Below are 12,978 nucleotides of genomic sequence, written 5' to 3'. Positions count from 1 at the left end.
GGGGCGGCGGGACCCCTCTCGGGTGTGCGGAGGAGGAACCGCGCCGCTTCCCGGGCTGCCGCTGTCCCTTGGACGGGGCTGAACCCCGCGGGTGCATTACAGGGGTGGGGGTCTCGTTACGGGGTGTGCAGGGGGACACGGTCCTGCTGTGGCCCCAGGGTCCCGTGTCCCCACTCGTGCCCGTGGTGCCACGGTTGTGCACGCACACGGGAGCCGTGCAAACACTCCCGAGTGTGGGGCACGGACACGGCTCGGGCTCCGTTCTGCACGTTCACACGTCTCAGCACACCCCTGTCCCCTGACACACTCCCTTGGCACACCGGCATCCCCACAGCCGGACTTGCTTCCAGAGCCCCCCACCAAACCCTCCCCAGCTCTGTTCCAACCTCCGCTTCCTCCTTCTGCCTTCCTCTAACCCCAGCGAGGTAAGAACGGGGCAGAGCAACTTCCCGGGACCCTGGGAAGCCCCCAGGGCCGTGGGACACAAGGACACAGACCTGCCGAGCCCTCCGGTGGAGCGGAGGCCTGAGGGACCCTGGTCGCCGGTGGCTGCGGAGCAGGGAGCCCTTGAGGCGTGGTGGGCAGTGGTGGTCAGCAGTGGTGGTCAGCAGCTTTGGTGGTCAGCAGCGGTGGGCAGCAGCGGTGGGCAGCTCCCCCGGCCCGGGCTCAGCCGGGAGGTGAAGTACCGGGGCAGCGGCTGCTGCGCGGCGCTAAATAAGGGGCTCTGCCCATGGCACGGCGTGGGTGGGCGAGAGGAGAGCTGCCAATGGGGGCCGGGGGGGTGGTACCCCCCACCCTGCAGCTTCACGCCCACGCAGGCACCGTGACACACGCGGAGTCACACAGCGGCACACGCGTGCCCACGCAGGCACCCCGGCTCGGGGGTCAGCGCACGGGCACCGTGCCCACGCAGCCCCCGGCCCCGCGTTGTGGGGATGTCACCGTGTGTCTGTCGGCACGTGTGGAGGGATGGTCCTGGCTGGATGCTGGGCTCTGCAGCCAGGATTTGGGGGTCTCATGGGGGAGAGGGGATCAGGCAAGCTCCCACTGTGCACACGCGAGCACAGGTGTGCCCGCACGCTCACAGGTACCTCACACCCTGCCCCATCGCAGCGCTCCTGGCCTGCCCGCTGCCGTGCCAGGATGCGCCAAGGTGGAAGATGGGGAGGAAAATTTGGGGGAAAGCAGAGTGGCATAAGGAAAGAGGCAACCACTGGGCCAACAAATGAGAGCCACCGACTCCATCCCAAGCAACAGGCAGTGGCGACTGCTCCGGTGGCTGCGGCAGCCCCCCGGGAAGGCGGCCGGCAGCGGCAGCTCACGTGGCAACACAGCCTGGGGCAGGGCAGCATCTGCAGTGCCGGGAACGTTAATTAAATCGGAGCCTGGCCAGAGATGGTCTAATTAATTAATAACACCTACTTGTGCGATGCCAAGTGCGACGCAGCTGTGAAGAGCCGCGGTGCCCCGGGCTTGTTTACGGCTCTCGCCCCTCGCCGGGGGAAGGTCCCTGTGCTGGGACGTGATGTGACGGAGCCCTCGGTGCTGGGACAAGGCTGGGCCACCAAAGTGCCACCGTGCACGTGCCCCTCCACGTGCGGGAGCTGCCCGCACACGCTTCCCCTGCACGACAAACTGCGCTCCAGGGCCCACCTGGGAGCTGGTGCTGATGGTGATGTGACGGGGAGCTGGCAGCTCCCGAAGGTAACGCGGGTGATGTGTGGGGACAGGATAAAAACCCTCTCCGAGAGCTTGATGAGTGCAGGGGGAAAAGGCAGCAAAGCGGGGGAGACCCTGTCATGGGGGCTGTGGGGTCCTGGGGGGGCTACAGGACTGGTGGGAGTCCTGAGGGTTCAGGGGGCTGGAGGACTCATGGGGGTCTGGAGGGTTCTGGAGCCTGCAAGGCTGGCAGGGGTCCCATGGATCCTGGAGGTTGAAGGACTGATGGAGTTCCTAAAGGAACTGGGGGCTGCAGGGCTGATGGGGGTCCTGAGGATTCTCAGGGCTGGAAGACTGGAAGGGTCCCACAGATCCCGAGAGCTGCAGGACTCGTGGGGGTCCAGAGAGTCCTGGGCACTGCAGGACTGGTGGGGGTCCTGAGGCACCGGTGGGGTGCAGGATTGATGGAGGTCCCACAGGTCCTGGGCTGCAGCAGTGTCACTGGGGCTGTGCAGTGACTTCCCTCTATCCCCTTCTCCATGTCCCTGGTCCCCAGGTGCAGCTCCAGCGCCAGCTTGGGCAAGGAGCTCCTGCATGGGGGTCCTGCAGCAGGGTGGGGGGACCCTGGGCAGGGGGAGACAGGACGTCCAGCACAGGCAAGAGGATGACAGGGACCTCACTTGCAGCCACCCACGGCCGCCAAGAAATTGCCTCTGCAGCAGCATGAGCTGTGAGCCACTTGATGGGAAAAGTGGCCACAATTTGGAGCCTTTCCAATCACCACAAGCTGAGCGCTGGCTGCAATCAGGCATCAGGAAAAGTCAGGAAAAGCGGGAGGCCGGGATGAGGGTCTGCATCACCGGGCTGGGCTGTGCCCTCCAGCTTGGGCAGCTGAGGTCCCACCCCACCTGTAACAGGGTGACACCGCCCCGGTACCGACACCTCAACATCGTTTTAATGGGTTTTAATGGGTTTGGAGCGATGCCTGGGTGCTGCCAGGGGTGGGGGATGACACAAGGGGGGGTCGGGGGTGCCAGTGTGAGGGTGCAGGTCCTGGTGAGGGGCAGCTTCCCCTCAGTGCACCAGGACCTCCATCTTGTTGCTGCCCTTTTTCTTGCAGACGGGGCCGTCGGTGCCGGCCTTGGGTGACTCCACCACGGTGATGGACACGTCGCCCTTGGGGAAGCGGGTGGAGAACCTGGGGTGGGAGGATGGAGGGGAGGGGTCAGGATGGGGAGGGGTCAGGATGGAGAGGTGGGAAGGGGACACACCCTGGCCCATCTCCCCCATTGCCCATTGCTGCCTTGGTTGTACCCATTTCTCTCTGGCTGCAGCCAGCCAGGATGCTCACATGGTGCCCCACCCTTGGAGGCTCCACCCCCACCTCAATCCCATCCTGGGCACCGCCCTGTCCCACCCACAACAACCCCACCCACTGCAGCCCCACCCTCCAGTGCCCACACCCCCATCAGCCCCACCCTGCCCCACCCACTGTAGCCCCACCCTCCAGTGCCCACACCCCCATCAGCCCCACCCTGCCCCACCCACTGCAGCCCCACCCTCCAGTGCCCACACCCCCATCAGCCCCACCCTGCCCCACCCACTGTAGCCCCACCCTCCAGTGCCCACACCCCCATCAGCCCCACCCTGCCCCACCCACTGCAGCCCCACCCTCCAGTGCCCACACCCCCATCAGCCCCACCCTGCCCCACCCACTGCAGCCCCACCCTCCAGTGCCCACACCCCCATCAGCCCCACCCTGCCCCACCCACTGCAGCCCCACCCTCCAGTGCCCACACCCCCATCAGCCCCACCCTGCCCCACCCACTGAAGCCCCACCCTCCAGTGCCCACACCCCCATCAGCCCCACCCTGCCCCACCCTGCCCCACCCACTGAAGCCACGCCCTCTGTGCCCCCAGCCCTGCCCCATCCACCCATTGTAGTCCTGCCCCTCAGACTCCGCCCCCTGTGACCACACCCACCACGCCCACGCCCACACCTGTCAGTGATGTGCAGGGGCAGCGCCTGCCCCGTGGTGGCCTCAAAGCTCTGGTGCAGGCGGGTGACCAGCTCGATGAGGTGGTCACTGACCAGCAGGAAGTCACCCTTGGCCCCCACCGTGGAGACCTGTGGGGCGAGCGGGGGGTCAGCCCTGCCGGGGACCCCCTGAGCCCCCAGGGCCCCCCTGCCCAGGTACCTCCTTGAGGTGCAGGGCCAGGAAGCCGTCGGAGAAGCGGGTGACTGAGACGCCACGGATGTCACTGAGGCTGAGCACGGTCTTGGGCTGGGCGGCCTTGGGGTCAGCCAGGACCAGGTGCTCGGTGGTGAGGAGCAGCAGGCGTGGGACTGTCTGTGGGTGGGGGTCAGCGTGGGCAGGGGGTCACCATGAGCTGGGGGGGTCACAGCGTGCCCTCCCACTGCTCAGGGCATGGGGCTGAAGCAGGATCTCACCTTTCCATTGGCCCTGTTCACCTTCCTCACGGTGTCAGCCATCACCAGCTTGTCCTTGGCTACGGCGTGGAGCTTCTGGTACTTGGGGTTCTGCTTCAGCCCCAGGTACTCTCCACGGAAGGGCTGCTGCAGGCTGGGGATGAGGCCATCAGCCACTGCTGCCCTGAGCTCCCCTGCACCCCCAGCCCCCTGCCCCGGCACCTTTTGGGGTAGAGGGTCTTCTTGTCCTTGAAGAGCTCGCTGGCGCAGAGCTTGGCCTGCAGCTGGGCCCGGCGCGACGGCGGCAGCTGGTCCCGGTACTTCTTGCACTGCCGAGGGAGGGGGCGATTTGGTGCTGCTGAAGACCTCTCGGGTGAGCTGGCGCACCAAAATCCCGACTGGAATTCTCCCCATCTCCCCCTGCTCCCACCTTCCAGTGGTAGAAGATGTTTTTCAGCTCCTGGTTGGCGTCATCCAGGAACCTGTAGGGCGCCGGGGGCCAGGTCCGGTCCATCACCGACAGCGGCGGGAGGTTCTTTGCCAGCCCCACCAGGTACCTCTGCACCTGGGGGTGACAACGTGGCAGGGGGTCAGGAGAGGACAGGGGCGTCCAGGCCCAGGGCAGGGGGCTGGGATGGCACCGTGGCCCCCTCTCCCCCAGCCCCACTCACCAGCCGCCGGTAGATGAAGTTGGCCACACAGGTGCTGGCGCTGGAACGGAAATACTTCCTGTAGGTCCCGCGAGCCTGCGGGGACAGCGCCAGCGGTGAGGACACCGGACATCACCACCAGCCCCACCAAGCACAAGGTGTCCCTTCCCCCGCATCCCCCACATCCCCCACATCCCCCACATCCCCCGTCCTGGTTTGGTCCCAGCGGAGAGGACAGAGGCTCCAGCCCGACAGGGTGGGCAGGAGTGGGGTGGACAGACAGACAGCCCGGACGCAGCGGCACGGACAGCAGGACAGAGGTGGCCGGAGGGTGCGTGGCCCCGTTACCTGGTACCCTCTCCAGTGAGCTGCGATGGTGGTGGCGGCCGCGTGACGTCGGCGCTGGGACTTCAGCTCCCGGAGGAGCCGGCGAGACTGCGGGGGTGAGAGCCCAGGGAGCCCGAGGGGGAGACACCAACACAGACATGGAGCGAGAGGGAGAGGCCGGAGAGAGGCAGGAGAGGAGGAGCAAAGATGGGGAGAGGAGATAAGGGTGAATCTGGTCCCAGCATGGGACACACGGAGCTCCCGGTGCCATCGTGGGGCACACGGAGCCCTGTCCCCACCCACCCTGGTCCCCCACACCAGGCCAGTCCCATTGGTGGCCCTGGGGGTGCCCAGCCCTCACCTTCCAGCCCCGTGCGTACGCCTGCACGATCAGTGCCGACCGCTTCATCTGCTTGTAGCGGTTCATTTGCTGCGGAGGAACAAGGGGGTGAGTTGGCTGGGCTTGGAGAGCCAGGGGGAGAGGGATGGGCAAGGGAAGCACGGCCAGGACCTGCCCTGTCCTCACCCTGTGGCCACGGAACCAGGCAGAGATGAGGATCTGGCTCTTGCGCATCAGCTGGTACTGGGTCCGGCACCGCCAGCCCCGGAACATCTTCTGGATGAGGGTGGCGAGCTGGGCCACGCGCTCCTGGCGCTGCCGCTCCAGGTCGAAGAGCTGGGGACAACCGTGGCAAGTGCTGGGTCACCAAGCAGCTCCAGGGGCTGTGGCATCACCCAGGAACTCCCAGGATGAGTTTGGACCCCCTGGACTCCCCCGTTCCCAGACTCACAGTGCGTGGCGAGCGGATGAAGACCTTGGTGTGGCCGAACGCCAGCTCCTCGGCGGGGAACGCCAGACCTGCCAGCAGCACCTCGACCCCCTCCCTGCACCGCGGCAGAGACGAGGCCGGTCAGAGCCCCCCCGGCAGCCCCCTGGCCCTCACGGTCCGTGCCAGCCCCGTACCTGTCCCCACCGCCCCAGCGGGGCCACGTGCGGGGGTTGAGCATCTTGTAGCGCTGCAGGAAGGGGCCGTAGAGCTGGCGGAAGGCGTAGCCCGCCCTCCTCACCCGCACGTTCTCCATCAGCCCCAGGTACCGGACCTGTGCCAGCACCAGCTCCGGTGTGAACACCATCGCTGACTTGGTGTCGTTGGGTTTGATGCACCTGCAGAGCACAGCGGTGGTTTGGGGGGGTCTTGCAGGTTTTTCAAGCAAGGCAGACGCCCTGGTTCAGAAGCCAGCACGGTGGTCCCCCCTTGGCCACTCGGACCACTCTACCCACAAGACATCAATGTGATGGATGGCGAAGCAATGGCGTTTATTGCAGGGGAATTTAACAATTTATAACCCGGGGTCATTGTGTTACTCCCATCTGCTTACGTCACACTTAGGTGCTATTGGCTAATTGCAGGAGGTTTTACTATCCTAACAGAGAGGGGGGTCTGCTAACTTTCCGTTACATCTCCAAATCTTCAGATCGCAAGCCCTTAAACTACAACAGGGTCTCACAGGCACCAAAGCCACCCCCGGGGGTCTCTGCCAGGGCTGGTACCTGATGTAGTTTGGGTTCTTGGAGTAGAGGTTCCTCATCAGCATCGCCACGGACGACTTGAACTGGAATCCTGCGGTGGGCGGCAGCTTGAGGGAGACTTTCTGGGGGTCTCCCTCGGGGAAGAGCGAGCGCAGCAGAGCGTGCCGGGCCGCCCACATGGCCTGCGAGAGGTCGCGGAAGAGCAGGTCGTTGTTCTTCTCGATGAAGCCCGTCACGTTGTAGGTCACCTGGGGGGGCAGTGGGGTCAGTGCCCGGGGCTGGGAGTGGGGAACAGCTCAGCAGCTCCGTGCCTGCTCCCAGTCCTGCCCCACATCTCCTGTGTGAAGCTGGGCAGGGGACCAGGGCACTGGGAAGAGAACTGGGGTGCTGAGAGAAGGACTAGGATGCTGGGAAGAGGATTGGGGCACTGGGAAAAGGTCTGGGGTGCTGGGAAGAGGACCAGGATGCTATGAAGAGGTCCAGAGAATTAGGAGGAGGTCTGAGATGCAGGGAAGAAGCTTGGGGTGTGGAGAAGGAGACCGGGGTGCTGAAAAGAGATCTGGAGTGATTGGAAAAGAACCAGAGTGCTGGGAAAAACACTGGGGCACTGGGAAGAGAATTGGGGTGCTGGAAGGAGAACTGGGACACTGGGAGGAGGAGCAGGGTGCTGGAAAGAGAACCAGGGTGCTGTGAAAAGGATTGGAGTGCTGGGAAGGGGGCCAGGGTTCTGGGAAGAGGTTCAGGGTTCTGGAAAGAGGAAAGTGGCGCTGGGAAGATGACCAGGATACTGGGAATAGGTTTAGGGTCCTGGGAAGAGGATCAGGGTCCTGGGAAGAGGATCAGGGCTCTGGAAAGAGGTTCAGGGCTCTGGAAAGAGGTTCAGGGTTCTGGGAAGAGGTTCAGGGTTCTGGGAAGAGGTTCAGGGCTCTGGGGAGAGGTTCAGGGTCCTGGGAAGAGGAGCAGGGTCCTGGGAAGAGGAACAGGGTCCTGGGAAGAGGTTCAGAGTTCTGGAAAGAGGTTCAGGGTCCTGGGAAGAGGAGCAGGCGCTGCCAGACCTTGCCGGCGTAGTGGTGGATGCGGAAGCAGCGCGGTGGCAGGCTGGTGTCGGTGACGTGCCGGGCGTTCTGCGTCTCCTTGCTCTCGTAGTGTTTGTGTGTGGCCAAGAGCTGGTTGAGTTTGGTGAGGAAGGTGTCCTCGTTGACCACGCCAGGCCGCAGGCACTCCTCGTCCAGCATGGCCAGGATCCCGCTGGTGCTCTGTGCCGTGAGGGATGGTGTCACCCCAGACTGCCCCAGCAAATCCCAGTTTGGGCTACGGGGGGAGCTGCAACCCCAAGATCCCAGCGCTGGGCGGGCAACTCACGTTCTCAATCAAGTTGCAGATGATGCTGTTGTCGAAAAACTCCACTGGGGTCCACTGGATGCCCTGAGAGTAGATGTGGGTCAGACACACGGATAAGCCAGACCCTGCCCCATGGACACCCCCAGCTGATGTGGGGCAGGAACCGGACGTCCGGCCACGGGGATGAGGATCCCAAATCCCTTCCTGCCATTGAATCTGCTCTCGGCAGGGAGCGGGGCGAGGGAGGGACGTGTGGCGGAGCTGTCTCCGGCACTTCCCCATCCCGGGGGGGCCAAAGCTCCTTGGGGCCCGGCTCTGGCAGGGGCTGGAGGTACCTCTCGGACGTATTCCTCCTGTTCCTCCTTCAGCGTCATCAGGATGAAGATCTGCTGCAGCTTCTCGTTGCAGTAGTTGATGATGAACTGCTCAAAGCCGTTGTCCTGCGAGAGAAGGGTCCTGTCTGGCAGGTGCTTCCCAAGCCCCTGGCCCTGCCCCATGTCTCAACTGCTGTTCCCAACCCCCTGAATGGGTCCTTCACCCACCTGGAAGATCTCAAAGCCGTAGATGTCCAGGACACCCATCACCTTCCTCTGCTCGTTCGACTTCACCTGGGGAGATAACGGGGTGTTGAACCCTGTGTGGGGTGGGGGTCCAGGGTCCTGCTGGGGCTCCAGGATCCCCTGGAGCTCACCTGGATGCTGGTGTTGATGCGATTCACCAGCCAGTCGAAGAGGCGGCTGTAGATGTTCTTGGCCAGCGCATCCCGGCCGTAGTAGCCCTGGGGAGACGGGAGAGGGGCTGGTGCCGGCTCATGGGGGGCTGCCAGGCATCAGCCCCACGGCTGGGGTGGTCCTGCTCACCTGGGGGACAGTGAGGGTGGTGAGCACCGTCTCATCCCGCGCCTTCACCGTGCGGGAGCACAGCGCCTGCTCCAGCGTGCTGGGGTCCAGCCCGATCAGCTCGCAGATCTCGCGCAGCTCTGCGTGGGGAGACGGTGGTGTCAGAGCTGAGGAGGGGCTGAGGGGTCCCCAAACCCCCCATTCCCATCCCCATCCCTACCCTGGGGCTCGGTGATGCTGCAGGCCTCCATCCCGCTGGCCTGGAAGCTGCTGCTCAGCTGGACATTGCCCAGTTTGAGCACCACGGCCGTCACCTCCAGCAGCTCCGTCACCTCGGTGGGCGAGAAGCCGATGACCCTCATGGCATCCTGGAGACGGACAGAGCAGCTCAGGAGATGGGGTGGGCCCCAGGATTTTTAGGGGAAGGGTCCTGTCTTCCCGTGGGTACCTGCATGGCGTGGAAGTTGGCTGCATCGTCCATGCCAGGCAGGCTGGAGCTCTCCCGTTTCAGGTATCCATAGTGCCCACAGTCCTGGCGGAGCTTCAGCTGCTCTGGTTGAGGGGAGAGGAGGTGGAAGTTCAGCCACGATCCCCTCCAGCTCCTGTTCCACCTCCAAATCCTCCACACTGTGGGGTCTGGACCTACGGAGCAGCTGCGGCGAAGCCCCAGCCAGGAGCTGGTAGAAGATGTGGAAATTCCTCTCGCCCTTCACGTGCCGGACAATGCGGGATTTCTCCAGCAGGTCTGCGGGGAGGGGTCGGTGTCAGCGGGGTGTGTGGAGTGGAAGCCCCCGGGATGGGTGGGGTGGGTACTCACAGTTGCTGATGACCCCTCCCAGGGGGTCCCCCTTGAAGTCGAACTCAATGTCCATGTACTTGCCCTGGGGGAGGGGGCTGGGTCAGGGAAGGGCTCCTGGTGGGATTGGCAGCTCCACTCCCCACATCCCCATCCCTGTCCCCTCTGTGCTCCCAGCGCCATCAGGACCCACACGGCCCCAGCAGGGTCCAGCCCCCCTCCCCAGGCCACTCACGAATCGGGAGGAGTTGTCATTACGGACGGTCTTGGCGTTCCCAAAGGCTGCAGAAGAGGACAGGGGTCACAGTGAGGTCCAGGGGGACAGAGCTGAACCCTGGCAGGTCTGGGATGCTGGAGCAGGGCTCAGGGTGTGGGGCACTCACCCTCCAGCACAGGGTTGGACTGCAGGAGCTGCTCCTTCACCTTGTTCACCTCCTCCCCTTTGCTGCTCACGGCTGCCACGTAGGACATCACCAGCTTGCTGGCCTCTGCCAGGGGGTCATTGGTGTGGGGCCGTGGGTGCTGGGGCTGTGCCCCTCACCCCACCAGCCCCTCGCAGTGCCCTGAGCCCCCCTCGCAGCCCTGGCTGTACCTGTCTTGCCAGCGCCGCTCTCTCCGGTGATGAGGATGCACTGGTCCCTGTCCCGGTCCCGCAGCGAGCGATAGGCATCATCAGCAATGGCATAGCTGGGGGCAAGAGGGGTTGGAAGGGGCTGGAGCCATCTGGGGGCTGCAGGAAACACCAAGACCTCCCCGTTGTGGCTGTGGCGTTGCCCCAGGTGGATTCCCTTGGACCCCGACACCTTGGGATTGCCTGGGAGTGAAGCCCTTGGCACATTCCAGGGGACCAAGGGCACCACCAGCCTCCCCGTCCTCACATGTGGGGCTTCACAGCGAAGAAGCTGCAGTTGTGATACTCCTCCACCTTCTCTGGGGTGTAGATGGGCAGGGACTGGTAGGGGTTCACTGAGATCACCACATTCCCAATGTATGTCTGTGGGACAGCAGGAAAGCAGGGATGAGGGACCAGGAGGACCCAGACCAGGTCCTGGTGCTCCTCATCCCCATCCCAGGTCCTTGTCTTCATCCTAGACTCCAGATCCTGCTCCCCATCCTGGGACCCTCTATTCTGCTCCCCATCCCAGACCCTGCAGCTCTCCGGCTCTCCAGATGCTTCTCCCCATCCCAGACCCCAAATCTCGCTACTCACCCTCGACCCTGCAGCCCTCCCACTTTGTATCCCAGGCCCCATACCCTGTTCCCACTCTGGACCACAAAGTTCTCCTGCTCCCAATCCCAGACCCCATATCCTTCTCACCTTGAAGCTCTCCCAGATCCTGCAGAGTTCCCATTCCCCATCTCAGACCCCATATCCCTCTTCCCTTCCCATACCCCATATCCCACTCCCAATCCCAGACCCTGCAGCCTTCCCAATCCCCATCTCAGGCCCCATATCCCTCTTCCCATCCCATACCCCATACCCCATATCCCATTCCTCATCCCAGACCCTGCAGAGTTCCCATTCCCCATCTCAGACCCCATATCCCTCTTCCCATCCCATACCCCATATCCCATTCCTCATCCCAGACCCTGCAGCGTTCCCATTCCCCATCTCAGACCCCATATCCCTCTTCCCATCCCATACCCCATATCCCATTCCCCATCCCACACCCTGCAGCCCTCCCATTCCCCATCTTAGACCCCATATACTCTCCCCATCCCAGACTCCACATCCCTCTTCCCTTCCCATACCTCATGTCCCATTCCCCATCCCATACCCCATATCCCATTCCCCATCCCATACCCCAATCCCATTCCCCATCCCATTCCCCATACCCCACGGCCCTCCCCAAGCCCCCCGTCCCGCTGCCCACGTAGATGTCGTGGCGGCGGAATCGCTCCCGCAGTGTCTGGACCAGCGACTCCTCGCTCAGCGGGTCCAGCAGCACCAGGTCCGCCACAGCCCCGGCGTCCAGCAGGGCTGAGGTGCCTTCCATGGCCGGGCAGCTCCGGGGCAGCTGGGACACAGCACGGGGTGGGGGCTGCAGCAGCCACGGACACGCAGCCCCTTCCCCAAAACACCCCACCAGGTCCTCGGCAGTCTCTGGGATCTTCGCTGCTCCCCCCAACCCTGGGGGCAGGGGACAAGGCAGCCACACAGCCACAGAGGCACAGGGGGCTCCTTCCCGGGGTCCCCCCGTGCCCAGGACCCCGTGGTGGGGCTGGGGGCAGCCGGACGCTGGGGGGAAGCGGGGACCCGGCCAGGAAATGCGGACACCTGGATCCTATTCTTGGGGCAGGGATTAATTCAGCCTCCGCTTCCTCCCTCCTTCCTGGCAGGGGGAAGCCGGGCCGGGGAGGGGAGCCCGAGCCCCCCGACAGGTCCCTGCCGGGAGCCCGTGCGCTGCTTCCCCGCTCTGCCCCATCCCTCCTGACAGCACGGTCACGTTCCCGGGGGTGACCTTCACCCCCACTTTACAGCTGGGTTGCAGGGCTGTAAACCCAGCCCCACTTATCTGTGCCCCGGGGAAAGTTCACGAGCGAGGAGAAGGTGGGGAAGGATGGGGCAAAAAGGGTGATGATGGAGGTGGCCCCAGCAGCCAGAGCCCTCCAGGGGTCTGAGCCCCACCGGGCTGCTGGGTTGAGACCCCAGGGTCAGCAGCCGTGGGTGGGAGCCAGAGGAAGAGCCCCCCACAGCCCCAGGGCAGCGCCGGTGACAATGACAGCGGGTCCCCACGCCCCGTGGGATGCAGGTGCTCCGGGATGGGGGTTCTGGGGACAGGGTACCCCCATCCAGTTGAGGACTGGGGGGGCTCTGGCGCTCCTGGGGCTGTCTGGCAGCAGAGGGGTCCCCGACTCACCTCCCGGTGGCAGAGCAGCAGCTGCGGGAGCGGCTTCAGCTGCAGCGGCTTCAGCTGGAGCTGCTCCGGAACCGGCGGGGCTCAGCCCAGCCCAGCGCCCGGTGCTGGCCCCGTCCAGCCCACCGAGGGGCGGGGGGGCCGCAGGGCCCTCCCCCAGAGGTGCCAGATGGGGAAACTGAGGCACGAAGGAGCAGCCAGTGGGGATGAGCCCCAAGAGCGCCGCCAGCACTCACCCCTGCCCGGGGTCTGTGAGCCTTCCCCACCCGGCAGCTCAGAGCAGGAACAAGCAGGGAAAATCCTGGAGCACAGCAAACAAAGGGAGCTTCCTCTCCTGGGCTACGGGAAGCAGGGGCAAGGTACAGGGCTGGAGAACTGGGAATGCCCAGGGCTGCTCAGAGGACACCTGTCCCCAGACAGGACACCTGTCCCCAGCCCAGCCTGAGGCCACGGTAGGTCCTGCCACAGGGAATGTGTCACCCAGGGGCTGTTGTGTCCCCACACACCATCCCCAGCAGAGCCACCTCCTACAGGTGGCTGAGCCCT

General features: G+C 64.5%; 1 protein-coding gene across 1 annotated transcript; it reads right to left on the bottom strand.

The window, feature by feature from the left end:
- Positions 1-2,608: 2,608 nt before the first annotated feature.
- MYO1A (myosin IA) lies at positions 2,609-11,571 on the bottom strand. Its single transcript, XM_058861015.1, has 28 exons — positions 11,449-11,571; positions 10,453-10,568; positions 10,167-10,261; positions 9,958-10,062; positions 9,810-9,856; positions 9,596-9,659; positions 9,425-9,523; positions 9,227-9,330; positions 8,999-9,146; positions 8,800-8,918; positions 8,631-8,717; positions 8,482-8,547; positions 8,275-8,379; positions 7,961-8,023; positions 7,654-7,854; positions 6,620-6,846; positions 6,032-6,232; positions 5,859-5,952; positions 5,594-5,743; positions 5,429-5,497; positions 5,089-5,175; positions 4,762-4,836; positions 4,521-4,655; positions 4,313-4,419; positions 4,112-4,244; positions 3,858-4,010; positions 3,660-3,787; positions 2,609-2,857 (listed from the first exon to the last, which is right to left on the bottom strand). The coding sequence occupies exons 1-28, from the start codon at positions 11,569-11,571 to the stop codon at positions 2,734-2,736; spliced, it is 3,225 nt and encodes a 1,074-aa protein (XP_058716998.1). The 3' UTR covers positions 2,609-2,733.
- Positions 11,572-12,978: the final 1,407 nt, after the last annotated feature.

Source organism: Poecile atricapillus, chromosome 35 (genome assembly GCF_030490865.1).
Source record: "Poecile atricapillus isolate bPoeAtr1 chromosome 35, bPoeAtr1.hap1, whole genome shotgun sequence".
Lineage (NCBI taxonomy): Eukaryota > Metazoa > Chordata > Aves > Passeriformes > Paridae > Poecile > Poecile atricapillus.
Note: the sequence above shows the minus strand (reverse complement) of the source record. Positions and strands in the feature narration are given on the sequence as shown.

What these genes read in the sequence shown, in the direction of transcription:
- MYO1A (XM_058861015.1), bottom strand. Translation starts at nt 11,571, where the DNA reads ATGGAAGGCACCTCAGCCCTGCTGGACGCCGGGGCTGTGGCGGACCTG. An exon ending in GGCTTCGCCGCAGCTGCTCC is followed by an intron (nt 9,331 to 9,424) that starts GTAGGTCCAGAC and finishes CCCCTCAACCAG; the next exon opens with AGCAGCTGAAGCTCCGCCAG. An exon ending in CGCTGGGGCGGTGGGGACAG is followed by an intron (nt 5,953 to 6,031) that starts GTACGGGGCTGG and finishes GCCGCGGTGCAG; the next exon opens with GGAGGGGGTCGAGGTGCTGC.